Below are 15,705 nucleotides of genomic sequence, written 5' to 3' on the forward strand. Positions count from 1 at the left end.
AAAAGAAATTTGTAAATAAACTTGCTTTTAAATAGTTTTTGATGTGAACAACACATTTAGGAAGAAGGTTGCAGGTCTGGGGTTTTTTGGGTGGTGTTTGCATCATATTCTCATGTATGTGTGTGTTTTCTCTGGGTACTTCCCACAGTGCAAAAATATGCATGTTAAGTTAGAGACTCTTTGTTGCACTTAGGTGTGAGTGTTTGTGTGCTTGGTAGTTTGTCTTTCTGTGACCCTGTGATGGATGACCGGTCCAGGGTGTAACCCCACTTCACACCCAGTGATTGCTGGAGACAGACACCAGCTTCCCACAACCTTAAACAGGAACAAGCAGGAATATCAAATGGATGGATGGATGGATGGATGCAGTCTCAGTCATCTATAACAAGGTAATCCTTGTAAGTTGAAACAAACAAAACATCCCCTTTTTGATCTTCAAAGACATTTCACTTCTTATTCAAAAAGCTTTCTCAAATGTTGTTTTGAACTAAAAAACCTCTTTGAATGAAGGTTAAACTTCTGAAAAATAAAAATTACAAGGATCACGGTGGATTACTCAGTTAATACACCAAAGACAGATTACTGATAATAGTTTAGGTATCTCACCACTGAAAATAAACAGTTTTATGTGACACATGATCATCTAAAACTGCTGTTAGTAGCTTATTTTCACATTAAAGTTCCACCATTTTAACAGAATAAACCTAAAAGTAAGGATAAAACTGAAAATCTTTGACCTAATTTCAACACACGCTATTTACTGTTATTTACAATAAATACTTTAACAAAATTACAAAAGAAGAAGAACCCTCTGCTGGTCTCCACTGGTAACACAAATTCTGTGATCCCCTTCTTAATCTGATAAATTATTATCAGATGTTTTATCAGATGAGGGGATCATGTGATCCTTAGATACACAGTTTATTGGACATGTAAGGCAAATGAGTTTTGTCCAAAACTATTTCATTATTTAAAATCATGTCAGCAGTAAGAAACACTTTCCCATCATCACTGCTAAGAGACTGCAGAGGATTTTACATCTGAGGCTGAGGAAAGAAAAACAACAACAACAATAACAACAAACAGCCTTGTTGTTTATGTGAGAATCAAGATTTTCTAGAAAGTTTTTTGCTGTACGACAATGCACCACATATACCTTAATCATAAAATACTTATATCCAAATTAATTTGACAGAAAAGCCTAATAAGATAAGGCTTTGTGCAGCGGTCAGACTCAACACATCATCAATGCAAGATCTTGGTGAAAAATTAATGCAACACTGGATGGAAATAAATCTTGTGACACTGCAGAAGCTCATGGAAACAATGCCACAGAGAATGTGTGCTGTAATCAAAGCTAAAGGCAGTCCAACAAAATATTACGGTGTGTAACCTTTTTTTGGCCAGGCAGTGTAATAATAATAATAATAACAGTGTTAATTGATATACTTTATGCTCTGTGTATTGTTGTCATGACATCAGTGTTTTATAATTATAAATACTATACATCAAATATATGGGATGATGAACTTTGAGCAACAACATTTTGATTGTGAAAATAAAAATACATTTTATAGTAAACTTCATTTTGTGTAACAGCATTGCATACATACTACAGTCCTACAATACAATGTCAAAATTCAGTTGACAAATCATAGCAAAAAATGCTGAAGTTGAACAGATTTTGTATTAAAACTAATTAAACGTATAGAAAATCCCAGATTTCTTTCGTATTTCTGTGTAAAAGAGATCTTTTCTTGTAATCACCTGGTCTTGAGACAGGGAAGGTATTGAGAAAAAAAATCTTATTTTTTTCATTAAAACATTATTAAAAATATAAAATGCTTTAAAATCAGATACAATTAGGCGTGTCTTATTTATCCAGTCTAGTGAAACAATTCAACATTAACTCGTGGTTCACATGACATGCAGGTTATTTGTTTTGGTAATTTGTTGATGGTCCCAGCATATTTCTTTTTGCTTCTGTCTGTTTTGTGTGATTGTAGCATTTTTCTTTGGCTGGCTTTTTTCCTTTGCATTCGTTGTTTGTGTTTGTGTGTTTTGGAGTGTGAATCATTCTTGTTTGTGACGCGTTTGCACCTGTCGGCCGCCGTAGACTTTATTCTGCAAATGAGGAGCATCAAAAGTGCGCACGGAGCAGGAATCTGATGAAGGTCCCGCCCCGAGGTGACGTCCAACCATCAGGGAGTAAGAAGCTCCACACTTTCCTCAGACTCCAGTCAGAGCTGCACGGGAAACACACGCGCATCTGACAGATCCGAGGAGGAACAACAACAACAAAAAGGTAAAGTTTCTTTAAAACTTTAAAGGCTCCAAATTAGACGAGTCTATTAAAAAAGTAAAGAGACACCAGAGGGACGTGGCTTTCATACATCTGAGCAGTTTGTGTTGTAAATGTGAGAAACAGCTGGAACATCTGAATCCGGCTGGCATCTTCTCGGAGTTAAACTGTTTCGCAGCTTTCCGCGCGCAGGTTTCTAGAAATAGATTAAAAGTGTTAATTAGGTCCGCGCATCCGTGCTGCGTGGGAACGGCTTTTAACTGGGAAGCACTTTGGTGGTAATGTGGTTAGATTGAGAACAAAAACTTCTGAACATCAGACTTGGTTTTTACCCCTGACTTGGATGTGTCTCAGAGCTGGTGCGCGGTTGGCATGCGCGTGACCAAGACTTGCGGTGGGAAGTTGGCTGAAACCTGCAGTCCAGGTTTTTATTGTGTTGCTGCAGGCAGTTTGCAATCTTTGAACAATACCAAAAGATGTGGATTTTATGTCTGATTTGGTTGATGTTAGGCTTAGAAACTGTCAGTGATGAACTAACTTATTGACAATGATGCTTCGTTTTAAAACATGGACTCACTATCAAAAAAAATATTATTAAAAAAATTACCTGAAGCAGATTGGATGTAGTTTTGTTCACACACGGACCAGTGATGGCTGTAAATTATTTGATTTGAAAGGATGCAAGAAGCTGGCATGTCTAAAACAGGAACCAGAGGGGACATCACAAGCGGAGCAATAGTGTTATCAGGCAGTTGCTGGAGCATTCAGCAGCAGGCACAAAAGATTCCTTGCAGATACATTAGGCAGAATTATTACAACTTGCTGGAGCTTGATGGGTCACATTAAGGGTTTGCTGTAACTTCGTTTTATTTCATTTATTATTTATTTATTTATTTACTAGTTTTAAGTATTAACTGATATCATACGCTATAACATTCAGAGCCTAAGCTAATTTGCAATGCACATCCCCAGTATGTGTGGGGTGTACAGGTGTCACACACAGTGAAGGTTCTGGTCACACAACACAAATCAGACTACAGAAGGCTCCCTGTATTATGCGCCAAGCTTTTCAGAACCCCATGACATATTGAGCTCCTACTACCTGAAAACTGGACTCTGTACAGCAACATGAGTCACCCTGAACTTTTAGTGGACTGACATCAGTCGGGCTAACAGTTCACCATTTTGTGCGACTGCGGTTGTATTTCTACAGCATGTTTAAAAAGAACAAAGCTGACCAAAGTGTTTCACAAGTTGGTGAAAAATGAAACAGGAACAAACATCAGTAGAATAAATTCAATAAAACTGCACGTAAAAATAAATAAATAAATGAAAACAAAGAAGCACTGCATCATAAAGATTTAATGGCATTCAAACTTAAAATTAAAAGTCAATGTAAAAAGGTTTTCAGGCAGGATTTAAAAGACTGTAAAGACTCTGCGGTGTGGCATCTGGGAGTGATGTGGTGGATCCTGTTACACTGCCATGACACTCTTTTTCCTCCTTCTACCTTAGAGCGCCTTGTCTCTGTAGGATGCACACGATGCATATGATATATACAGTATATATATGAAAATGTGATATATATCACCAAATGACACTAATACTATAGAACAGTACACTCACCCAAACTACCTACAGTTATGTATCACCAACACTTGATTACATACAAAAGATACATGTTTTGTGTGTGTAAGTGTGCGCAAGCTTCTCAGATAAAATGCCCTTAATGATGGGAATAATAACATCTATATTTATAGTCACTGTTTACAGCTATAATTCAATCTAAATGCTTTAAATATCTGCTGTAACTTACATGCAGGCTGAGGTCGGCTACTCACTGTTTCCAGCTGTCCATCCTGTAGTCCAGACAGCAGACTGTTTGTTAATTATTATTTTATAATGATCATGGTGTGAGAAAACAATTAGTTTGAATTTGTCAGTAATAAATATTTTGTTTTCTTTTTTGTTATAGTAAAAAGAGCAAGAGAGACAGAGAAATCCCCATAGACTCCCTGCAGTGATGCTAACAGGCATGTCATTGAACACAGTGTTGCTAACGTTCTTCAATGGGACACGGAGGAGGAGTTACGCTGGTATGGGCTGCTGCTGACTCTGACTCACTGGTTGTTAAGTGTGGTAAAAGGGACATTAACAAGTTCAACATATGAATATCTCAGTAAACGTTTCCCATCACTAAATAAATGTTGATGAAATGTAGGCTAACGCTAGTCTGTAGTTAAGCTAGTCGTCTTATTTCACTGTGAACGTTAAGTCTACCTGCCTCTCTTGGAGAAAAACTGAATTACAAATTGACACCCTCTCTTTTGTCTTTCCTCTTTCTCTTTTTTCTCTTTCCTTTTTTGAAAACCTGATTTTATTATTTAACTAGACAGCATGGTCACCGTCGCTCTTAACTTCTAGCGCATCTACTGTTACTAAACATCATCACTGTCAATTGTGCTAAGTTAGGTACAAACCATTTCATGCAGCTGCAGAGGGTGTTTGGTTAATAAGGATGTTTACTTTTTGGTCTAGGAGTACTTACATTTAACTTTTGCTGCCAGTTTTAATTAATTTTATCATATATAAATATATCTTGACCAACTTTCTGGGGCTACATCAGTGACATCCTGTGTCCACTTGTCTTAATTCTCCTGAGACATCACCTCAGCATCATGTTGAGGTGCTCCCAGAACCAGCCAGGTCCTCTGATCTTTTCCCAGTTAAAGGTGTGCTGGATCAGCTAGAACATCAACTCTGACCCAGTGTTAGTCTGCCAGATCTACAACAGCAGTGGGCCAACATGCTGCAGGAAAGAATACAAGTAGATGAAGCCTTTTCACACCAATCTGTTGCTTGTATCCAGATCCAAGGATGTGCCACAACCGACTGACATGAGACCAGCACTGTGACTTTACCGTCAATTCTGTTCTCTGTTTGATCTGAGATTATAATTATTGCAATACAGTCACATTTTGTCTGAGTGCTTAACTTTATTTGCATCAGTGTATTTTCAAAGAGTAGACTGTATGCTTGGGTTTAAATCCAATGTTTTGTGTTTTAACTTCAGGGAAAAATAATGACTTTTGTTCCTTCTTGCAGGTTCTACAACAATGATGGAGCTAATGACCACTTCTCCTTTCTACCACCCTAATTCAACTGATGGCTCTTGGTATGAAGAGTATGACTACACTGATGATAATTTCTCCAAAAATGATCACACTGAGCTGACACGGTCCCTCAACATCATGTCTCTGATTGTTTACTCCCTGGCCTTTGTCCTCGGTGTGCTCGGGAATGGAGTGGTTATCTGGGTGACCGGCTTCAAGATGAAGAAAACTGTGAACACAGTTTGGTTCCTCAACCTTGCTGTGGCCGACTTCCTCTTCACAGCATTCCTGCCTCTGAGTGTCACATACACAGCAATGGATTTCCACTGGCCGTTTGGCAAATTCATGTGCAAGCTGAACACCACTATTAGCTTTCTGAACATGTTTGCCAGTGTCTACATCCTGGTGGTGATCAGTGTGGACAGATGTGTGTCTGTGGTGTGGCCCGTCTGGGCCCAGAATCACAGAAATGTACGCAGGGCCTCATATGTGAGTCTGTGTGTTTGGGCTCTGGCTTTAATTCTCAGCGCTCCGTACTTTGTCTTCAGGGACACCGGTCCATCATACCACAATGAAGACATCATCAACTGCTTCAACAACTTTGCTTTCCCTGATGATTATGATACTCCACATGTAATTCAGTTACAACTGTTTCGCCATCAGGCCATGACCATCACTCGGTTTGTTCTTGGGTTTGTCATCCCCTTCACTGTCATTGTCTCCTGTTATGCTGTCATAATCCATCGACTCAGCAGAAACCGCACCCTGGCCAGCCAGTCAAGTCGTCCTTTTAAGATAATTGCAGCCATCATCATCACCTTTTTCCTTTGCTGGGCTCCCTGGCAGATCATGGGTTTAATTGAGTTGGTGCATCACATGACAAATTATTCAAATGAATTATTTGACCACATTGTTATGATCGGAGTCCCAATCGCAACAAGTCTGGCCTTCCTAAACAGCTGCATGAACCCTCTGCTGTATGTGTTCATGGGCCAAGATTTTAAGGATAAAGTCCGCAAATCCATATTGAAGGTGTTGGAGAATGCCTTCCAGGAGGAGGTGTCTCGCTCCTACACAACCTCAATGATCAACATCCGAAGCAAAGACAAGTCTTTCTCTGACGCCGAGGTGTAAGGTGTTCAGTGACGCAGACTTTAAACTGAACAATGTAAATGTCCACACAGTATGAAATGTGCTGCTCAGAGCAACAACAGGGCTGCAGCAAGTTCATTTCCCAACTTCCCTTTCTCATTTAAGATGACAAAAAACAAACACGTGACACTGCCCAAAAACCCAGCTGTGGGTCCGTACAGTCTGTAAGTTATGCAGAGTAGGCAGTTATATTCAGTTTCTAATATCATCTAATAAATCGCATTGTACTTTTTTATGTGCATTATGTAAAAAGCTACCGCACACATTTTGATGTAATCAAAAAAATAAATGTAATTATGAGTTTAATATTCTTAAAAAGAGCACTTGTGTTTTATAATAAGCTTTGAAAGGCTGAATGTCTTTGTATTTTTTGTGAAACATTTATCTGATGATATTAAAGTATAATTTCATCAAACCCTCACATGTTTACTATCAAACACGCCCACATTTGTCATCAGTCTCTCAAAAATAAATACATATATTCCATAGCATTTCAGGTACAAAACAGAGTGTCTGACATTTCAGGGATCCTCTCGTTATCACAAATGAGTGCTGAGCCTGAACTCTTGACTCTCCTGCTTCTGTCTGTAAAATCTGTGATTGGTGGAAAAGCAGAGGTTCATCTGTTCATCTGTGAGGGAGGCTGACAAACACTCTAATGAGCCTCTGTTGTTAAGAGAGTTAGGGTAATCTTCATGTGAATCCAGCTTACAGAAAGTCTCAGCTTCAAAAGCTAAAACTCCACAATCTCTGCTTTTTGAATTGAAAAAGCTCCTCGGATGAGAAGCGAAACATCTTCAGCTACAGAATAGAAGTTCAGTTGTTTTTGGTTTTTAACCTTTTTTTGGATTCCTCCTTCATGTAAGGATAACTATCTGTTATTCACATCTAGAACTACTAAAATCTGGACTGTACTCCGAAGAGATTTCACTTCCTGCCTCAAATTTTCAATAAACCCAAGCAGGAAGTTGTGAAATATATTCATCATGTCGGGTCACACAGCAGACTTAGGGACTGCTGGCACACCGTGGAGATAAATTGTGGCCAAATGTTTCGTTAATTTGAAAAAAGAAATTTCAATCGAAAAACTAAAACTTGAAATTGAAAGCTTGAGTTTTAGTCCAAAACTTGAAAAATTCAATTGTGTTTTCAAACTAAAAATAAATGTGCCTTTTTTTTCAGTTTAAATCAAATATTAATTTAAATCTGAAAATATTTTGAATAAATTATTCATTTTTAGTTTTCACTTTTCCATTTTTCGATATTTGAGGACTTTTTTTTTCAGTTCAGTTTTTATGTTTTTAGGATCAAAACTTTTTTTTTCTTTCAGCTTCAAAATCTTTTTTTTTCCACTTTCAGATCTATTTTTTTACTTTCACATCAGTTTTTCTTTTTCAGTTTTAGATTTTGCGTAGGGGGTGTGGTTTCAGGTGAGATGGGCGTGGTTTCAGCTAGGCGGGCGAGGACTCATGAGTGACAGTCCAACAAAGAAGGAAGGAGACTCGAGTCCAATGACTTATATGGATATATATATCCATATAAGTCATTACTAGAGTCACTCATGCTGCCTTCAGGAAACGTAGGTGCTGCGAGAATTGTAGCTCAACGCTTTCTATCCACCATATGCCTGTGATTGGCAGTAAACAAACTAATGCCAGTGACTAAGTTCGCCTTAGAAGACTGTTCTGGACACTACGTGGCACCATTAACATTATGCGAGCAACAAACTGCACCAGTTTGTGCATTTCAGCAGCAACACTTTAAGAACTGACCTCTCCCACTTATGCATATTACCCTGAACGCACCGTTGTATTTACTTTCTATGGCGTCCGCACCGCCAAGGCAACCCGCTGGAGTCAGCGCACAGGTAAGAAATGGGAAATATATAAGCTGTTTGAATAGTTTCAATAACTGGGGTCCAGATGACGAGCTGGGACAGAGCCAAACCTTTCAGCCAGGTCATGTTATGTAGTCATGTGGACCATAACTGGACCGTGGCTGCAGCAGCACAGAGCATCTCTCAGGGACAGCACATGTAATATATTAACTCGTTAAATTACTTAAAATGAACTTGAACTACAACATTGACTCTAAAACCTGGCCATCTCTTGGTCCACAGAGAATGATGCCTGTTCCTGCATCCTGACTTGTTCTTGCTGTCCCTGAGAGATGTTGTGTTTACATCGGTGCAGAATCCTTCCGTGAGTTTTGAACCATTTGATTATCTTTGTGATCTCTCATAGAGGGATTATATAAATGCTGATACAGGCGAACCAGCTCCGCTAGAGCACCAAAATTGTTCATTTTGAATGCAGCGCGACGTGCGCGGTCTGCGCGAAGTTACAAAAATTGGGGTGTGCACGACGATGCGCCTTATATATGACAAAAGTTTGAAAATGGATCATTCATTGACAGTGTGTCTTATAATCCAGTGCGCCCTATAGTGCAGAAAATACGGTATCTGAGACTGGAGTTGTTTAAAGACGGCAGCGACCCCCTTTGGTCTGGGAATGGCTCAGACTAGCCATCAGCTCATCAATCCAGCCAGAACGAGAGGAGCATTCCTTGAAGAAATGCGCACTTCCTGCTGCCCGCCACGCCAAAGTCTGAAAGAAAGATCTCACTGAGTCTGTTAGTGCTCTGAGTGTGTGGTGGGGAGGAGTCTCAGCTACTACCACACCATGTTTGAGCTCAATCTCTGTAAAACTGACTGAGTTGTAGGTGTTTGATAAGTTGATTAGCTGTGGTGGCCATCTTGAATCAGGATGACTCTAAAAAAAATCAGTTGTTGAAGTAGTTTGTAAATTACTTTCCTAACAGACAAACACACAAATTACACAACCGCCTGCCTCTCATGGCGGCGAGTGACAATCATATTCTATTCCTCCAAACCAAGGCTGTTCACAGACAGATCTACAACAGGTAAGATATTTGTTGTGCATTTACTTTTAACAGAGCTTCACTTTGAAAGATCTGAATTCACAAATTCCCAAGACAAATAAAAGCACCAAAAAAAAGTCAAAGCCAGCAAAGCTCATCATATTTATTGACCAGATGTTACAGTTTCATCACTAAACTACAAAAATCCAAATAGGTTTGTTGATACAAGCGCCGCTCGTGATCATCTACGCGACCTACAGGTCTCGCTGCAGACGGAGAAATGTGGAAAACTCACAACCTATGTACAGTCTAAAAAACAAACTAACAAACAAACAACAAAATAAAACAGACACGACACACACAAAAAGGCAATTCTTCTAAACCTTTCTAAAACCGAACTCAAACTGATGGTCACATCCTGCCCCCTGGTGGCACAATCCAACATTTACTCTGACAAAAAAAAAAAAAAAACGAGCTCCAGCCTCACAAGAGGACAAAGTTTGATGCTGCAGGAGCATCACAGGAACATGACCGGACCGTGCTCTCTGACAGCAACAGAGAAGAATTAAACACTAAAAAATATTATCTAAACCAAATAGAAAGTAGGAAATGTGACTTCAATACTTTGATCTGATGTTTCAAATATTAGAGAACACAAAAAGAAAATAATACGAAACACGGAGATGCTGTTTCTGAAATGTAAAAACAAACAAAAAAAATCCAAACAACGTGTTTTTGTTCTAAATATTTGCATCCAAACAGTTTTCTAATAAGACACCTCTGATGAAAAGATATGAGACGCTAAGAGAACTGAACGTGCGGCGCTGACTACAGAAACATCCACATGGCATAAAAGTTTCCTCCCAGAAAAAAATGATTCATCTGCCTCCGGTCTGTCAGACTGTTTCTGTAGAACTGATTCAGACAATGAGAAATAACAAGACGTGAGGCTTAAAATGTCTCCCTCTGTCCAGACTCGAGCTGTCATTCCTGCATTTAGAGTCAAACTCTTAGTAGTTTTACATTTAAACCTTCATTTGCATAAGATACGTGCTGGAACTTAAACACTGAGGTTCTGCTGAAGGTGTGGAGGGACGCTCCGAGTGTCCAAAAAAAAAAAGGTAAAAAAATATACATCTGTTGTGCTTTCACGTGACACGACTCGACCACACGTCCTCACAATGACATCTTGAGACACCGAATCCCATCATGCACCACGACAAGAAAGTGTGTTTGTATCCAGAACTGTTCCCAGGTGATTTAAAATAAATAAAAACAAGCAGCAGTGCGTGCAGTCCGAGCGTGAGGACTCCCCGTCAGCCCTCAGCGCAGCGGGACGAAGCCCATGTTGGGCGCGTCGCCCAGAATCAGGGCGCTGCGGCTGAGCGACGGCGACGGGGAGGCCAGGCGGAAGGCCGGGTTGATGGAGTGCAGCGAGTCCCTCCTGCTGTGTTTGCTGAGCGGGCGGCAGAGACGAGCCGCGGCCCCGCGCTCGTGCGGCCGCGAGCAGCCGGCGGGCGGCTCCGCCGGGGCGCTGGCGGGACCCTCCTGCACCAGGGGTGTGGTCTTCGGGGTCCCCGCGGGGCACAGGCCGTGAAAGTCGGAGGAGTTCAGCATCCTCTCCAGCACATCCTTCGTGCTCTGATGGCACTGGGCGAAGAGACACAGAGAGGAACAGAGGCGTCAGGGACAAGAGAAGAAGACGGAGCTGAGCTTTAAATGATTAGGGTGAAACTCATGACAGCGACAGACATGACAGGCCTGATGAAGGTCATGAAGACGGGAATTAGTTGCTGCCTCTGAAATGAGAGAGACGTTCGTATACAAACCCTAGAAGCAGAACTGTTGGGAAGTTTTCTTAAAATGCAGCCGAACATTACACCCATCAACTTACTTCAACCTTTAAGAAACACAAATAAAAATTTGATTTATCAGTGTCCTAACAGACAAACTTAACTAAATTTAAGAAGAAAAAAAAAAGCTGTGTTTAATTAGTTTTTCACTGACAAAAGGACAACTTTTTGTAAACTTCCCAGCTTTTCTGCAAAAGGTGTTTGTATAAGGAGTGAAAGATGATTCAGCTCACAGCGTGTGTGTTTGTCACCACTGGTGCACAAACACATACCGACCCAGCAACAATTTTAATTCAGCAACAACAACCTTAGAGCGAGCGAGTGAGTGAGCACATGTTAATGAGAGGAACAGAGTGATCGGCCGTGAAGCATGCAGAGAAACGGTCAAACCATCCCATCACTGGCACAAAATCTGCGCAAGCTGTGTTCGGGTTCAACCGCTGCCGAACAATTAAACCCAAAGAGGACAGAGAAATGGGGAGCGACGAGACGTTGTGATTGGTTTAAGGCCGAGCCTTGCTCTTACCATCAACCGTCTGCACGCAGCAGAACCCTTCAGGACGTGCAGGACAAGGAGAAATCCTGACAGTTCTCCTCCTGGCAGGGTGGACGAGATACAGCACAACACTGAGCGGAAGAATCAAAGCCACTTCAAATGTTCAGGACATACAGCTGAAACCACATGTTTACAAACCTTGTATTTTTCTTTTTTAAAAGACATACATAAGCATGTATTTCTTCCTGAAATTAAATCAGAATAAACCCTTTCTGTTTAAGATCAGTCGGGATTCCCAGAATTAGGTTTTGGCTCTCTTTCCTCGAGCTCTTTGCAGAAGGTTGCTGGTTCCTCCTGACAGAACCGGTGGAACTGAGTCAGGTTTGACTTTGTTGTCCTTAAGCCACTTTAATCCCTAATCTGTCCGGATGCTGAGGGTCAGTTTCCGTTTGAAGACCCTTTAGTTCCCAAGCTTTAACTTCCTGCCAGACGATTTTCAGTCTTTCCACAGGATGTTCTTTCCTCGTGATACCATCTATGTTGTGAAGTGCTCCAGTCCCTCCTGCAGCAAAACAACCCCACAACATGATGCTGCCACCCCCGTGCTTCATACCTGGGATGATGTTTTCTGTCTCGTAAGCTTTTTCCCTTTTTCCTCCAAATGTAGAAATGGTCATCATGGCCGAACAGTTAAATTTTAGTTTCATCAGACCACGGGACACGGCTCCAAAATTAAGGTCTTTGTCCCTGTGAGTATTTACAAACTATAATCTGGATTTTTTTTATGTTCCTTTCAAAGTAAAGGCTTCTTCTTCACTGAGTGGCCTTTCAGCCCATGTTGGTACAGGACTCGTTTCTCTGTGGTTAATGACTCTGTTACCAGCTTCATCTTTACTTTTGCTTTTGTTTTGCGGTTGATGCACACATTTCACACTGAACCACGTTCATCTTGGGAACCCAGAACTCGTCTCTGTCCTGAGCGGTGTGATGGCAGGACATTCCCGGGGTGTTTGGACTTGTGGATGAACCTTCATGTTTCTGGAAACTAGACCCAAGGATGAAGCAGAGTTATGGAGGCTGATTATTCTCTTCCTGATTTCTTGGATGATTTATTTTGATTTTTCCCACACTGTTAGACAAAGAAGCAGAGCATTTAAAGTGTGCCTCCAAGTCACCCAGATGCTGTCAAATAACTAATTAAAAGTTTCCAAAGTCATGACATCATCATCTGAGGTTTTTAAACTGTTTAAAGCCAGAGTAATCTTAGTGCATCTAAACTGGTGACTTTGAAGAAAGTAATAAAAAATTCTTTAAAAATGTCTCTCTCGTTAGTCGGGCATCAAGTAAATAGAAACAATTTGGGAAATCCTAACTGACCTAAAACAGGTAAGGTTTAGTCTAATTTAAAGTCTGACAGTGAGACCCCAAAAAGATAAAAGCTGTCTCTTTTATTATTGGGTGGCACAGTGGGGCAGTGGTTTTAGCTGTCGCCTCCCAGTAAGAAGGTCACAGGATCTCTTCCCAACCTGGAACCTTTCTGGGTGGAGTTTACATGTTCTCTCTGTGTTCCCGTGGGTTTACTCTGAGTACTCCGGTTTTCCACCCACAGACCAGAAACATGCATGTTAGGTTCATTGGTAACTCTTAAATTGTCCCTAGGTGTGAGTGAGAGCGTGATTGGTTGCTTGTCTCGTTTGTCTGTTGAACAGACTCTAATGGACTCCAGCTGAAATGTAAAATGCCCCAAAGGTAAGTAGATGTTGTTAAAGAGGTTTTCAAACCTGTGAGGGTTCATTATTTATGTACAGACATATTTATGTAACAAACAAAACTGCAAATTACAAAAATAATGTTTATTTAACAGATAAAAGAACTCTTCATGCATGTAAAAAATAAAAAGTCAAAGTAATTTACAAACCAAATTCTAAAAAAAACATATATAAAGCATAAAAAAGGATTCCAGATAAAGTGCCAATATCTAAAAAAAAGAAAAAATCTTTTTATCTTGATAAAAAAGATAACACAAAGCTGGTTCGTGTGCATAAACCTTCACTCCAACAGGAAAACTCGGTAGTTCAATAACACAGACGTTTATACAGCGATGTCATGATTGTCTGTATCTAGATATAAGAAACAAAAAGGGTTTCCTGTTGGACAGTAAACTAGATAAATGCAGCGGTCTGACTCAGAAACTCTACTCTGAACCCAACAAATGATTCCACCATCAGCAGAAAAAACTCCACCTTTTCTGTTCGTCTGTAGAGTCTGTTTTATGACTTTTACTGAGAATACCTGAGCTTATATCCAGTCTGCTCTGAATTCACTGAACTCTAATGAGGCTGTTGTTGAGGATTCAGCTGTGAATTAGCAGGAAAAGAAAAAAAAAAGACCCTCTGTTGTGATACAGAATCCAAAAGAAAATCCATGAGAAAAATCCATAACATTTCAAACACAGTAAGAGAACCGGATGGGGTCAGATCTACTGGAGGGACTGAAGCTGGAGGTCTGGATGTCGGGGTGAGGGACACACGGGGGTGAGGGCGACAACACGGTAGGGAAGCTAAAACCCAAACAGCAGCTACAGGACGGTCGGGACTCGAGGGGGCACCACGAGCTCTTTCATCCTACCATGTTTGCATCGCTCTTGGCCGTGAAGGGAGGCAGCTCCATCTCTGAGGCCGGAGCAGCGGGGACCGCCTCGTCAGGAGGAACAAAACCTCTTCTGTCGATCAGGCTGAAGGACAAAAACAGGCCGTTTTGTTACCACGGATGAGAGCCACCGACGAGTCCCCCCCCTTCGCCCCCATCTGTGTTGCTCACCTTGGTGGCATGGGGCCACATAACGTTACACAGCAGTTGATTATGATGTTGTTGTGACTGTACGGGTTCCCAGAATCCTCTGCACCTCTTTTACTTGACCAGGACCCCTTAATCTGTACGTAAACGTGAAAATGTCAGCAGCAGTCGGTTTAGGGGTAACAGTCCCAAACTTATCTCAGTCACACGCAGAAACATGACGACTTACGTCTTCGTTTGTGGTGAGATTGGAGGCTACTAAGTAGGTATGGAAGCCTGAGAGGCCCAGAATAGACCAGATGGAGAAGAAACAAATGACCAGCTCCACCACGGTGGACAAGGAAGAGTCAAGGAAAAACATTAATGTGGCCAAAGATCAATAAAAGACACAATGACAGTTCAGTTTCTGTGAGACAGTGAAAGTCATTTTCCTCCCAACAGAACCAAAGCTTTAAAGTCACTAAAATTAGCACAAATATTTGATTACTGAGATAAAAGCTAAGATGTCATGCTATGCTTCTTGGTAATTAATTCTCTGCAAAATGTGAGCTAAATAAAACTGGCTAATGACGTCGTTACGGTCTTTAAGAGCCGAATACTCACAAGGATTCATAAAGCACATTTTAATTTGAAAACAGAAGAATTATCTAAATGCTCGACCTGCACCACAACATGGTAAGTAAGGATCGTTTCATAAATACAGAACAACTTCAGAGACGTACGCACTGGCTAACATCTCAGTTATTATCGGCTCTGGCATCAGACATTCATTTCTGAACTTGTCAAGCTGCCGAAATCTTCCCAAAAAGTCCAGAGGCGGCAAATCTACGACAGGAATTCATCTGCCTGAAAGGGTTGTGCTGGATGCAGCTCTGCGACTTGTTACAGGAAACATCTCGTCAGACGTACATTTCTTGACAAAGAAGCGATTTTTATCACAATACATGTCGATGCTGGAAAAAAATCCCAGCCAATTCAAAAGGATATCTGGCAGGACTCTCTTGAATGGCTTGGACGATGCTTTTACCCGCTTGAGAACCTGGAGAGAAAAAGCCAAACCAGGAAGAGGTTAACGTGAGAGCGTTTCTGCCGGGTCTCCCCCCTCCCGCCCCC

At 40.9% G+C, this 15,705-nt stretch overlaps 2 protein-coding genes across 3 annotated transcripts in view; one reads left to right on the top strand and one right to left on the bottom strand.

Moving 5' to 3' along the window:
• Positions 1-2,149: 2,149 nt before the first annotated feature.
• On the top strand, positions 2,150-6,964 carry LOC108249052 (chemokine-like receptor 1). Of its 2 annotated transcripts, XM_037980092.1 has the most exons (3): positions 2,150-2,305; positions 4,278-4,398; positions 5,408-6,964. In XM_037980092.1, exons 2-3 carry the CDS (start codon positions 4,326-4,328, stop codon positions 6,547-6,549), a joined length of 1,215 nt encoding a protein of 404 aa, XP_037836020.1. In that variant the 5' UTR covers positions 2,150-2,305; positions 4,278-4,325; the 3' UTR covers positions 6,550-6,964. The 2 variants fall into 2 exon arrangements, with proteins under 2 accessions (XP_037836020.1, XP_017293677.1); XM_017438188.3 differs by lacking the exon at positions 4,278-4,398 and having other exon boundaries at positions 2,151-2,305; positions 5,408-6,962.
• A 2,621-nt stretch (positions 6,965-9,585) lies between these two features.
• The window catches only part of zdhhc18a (zinc finger DHHC-type palmitoyltransferase 18a), an 8,332-nt gene continuing 2,212 nt past the window's right edge, over positions 9,586-15,705 (bottom strand). Inside the window, exons 5-9 of the mRNA XM_017438196.3 lie at positions 15,580-15,631; positions 14,822-14,924; positions 14,617-14,729; positions 14,425-14,530; positions 9,586-11,097 (exon numbers count right to left, since the gene is read on the bottom strand). Of these exons, the coding sequence (XP_017293685.1) occupies positions 10,771-11,097; positions 14,425-14,530; positions 14,617-14,729; positions 14,822-14,924; positions 15,580-15,631 (701 nt within the window). The 3' untranslated portion in view covers positions 9,586-10,770. The remainder of the gene's footprint in view (positions 11,098-14,424; positions 14,531-14,616; positions 14,730-14,821; positions 14,925-15,579; positions 15,632-15,705) is intronic.

The sequence above is a fragment of the Kryptolebias marmoratus genome, linkage group LG16 (assembly GCF_001649575.2).
Source record: "Kryptolebias marmoratus isolate JLee-2015 linkage group LG16, ASM164957v2, whole genome shotgun sequence".
In the NCBI taxonomy this organism is placed as follows: domain Eukaryota; kingdom Metazoa; phylum Chordata; class Actinopteri; order Cyprinodontiformes; family Rivulidae; genus Kryptolebias; species Kryptolebias marmoratus.

What these genes read in the sequence shown, in the direction of transcription:
- LOC108249052 (XM_037980092.1), top strand. Translation starts at nt 4,326, where the DNA reads ATGCTAACAGGCATGTCATTGAACACAGTGTTGCTAACGTTCTTCAAT. An exon ending in ACGGAGGAGGAGTTACGCTG is followed by an intron (nt 4,399 to 5,407) that starts GTATGGGCTGCT and finishes TCCTTCTTGCAG; the next exon opens with GTTCTACAACAATGATGGAG.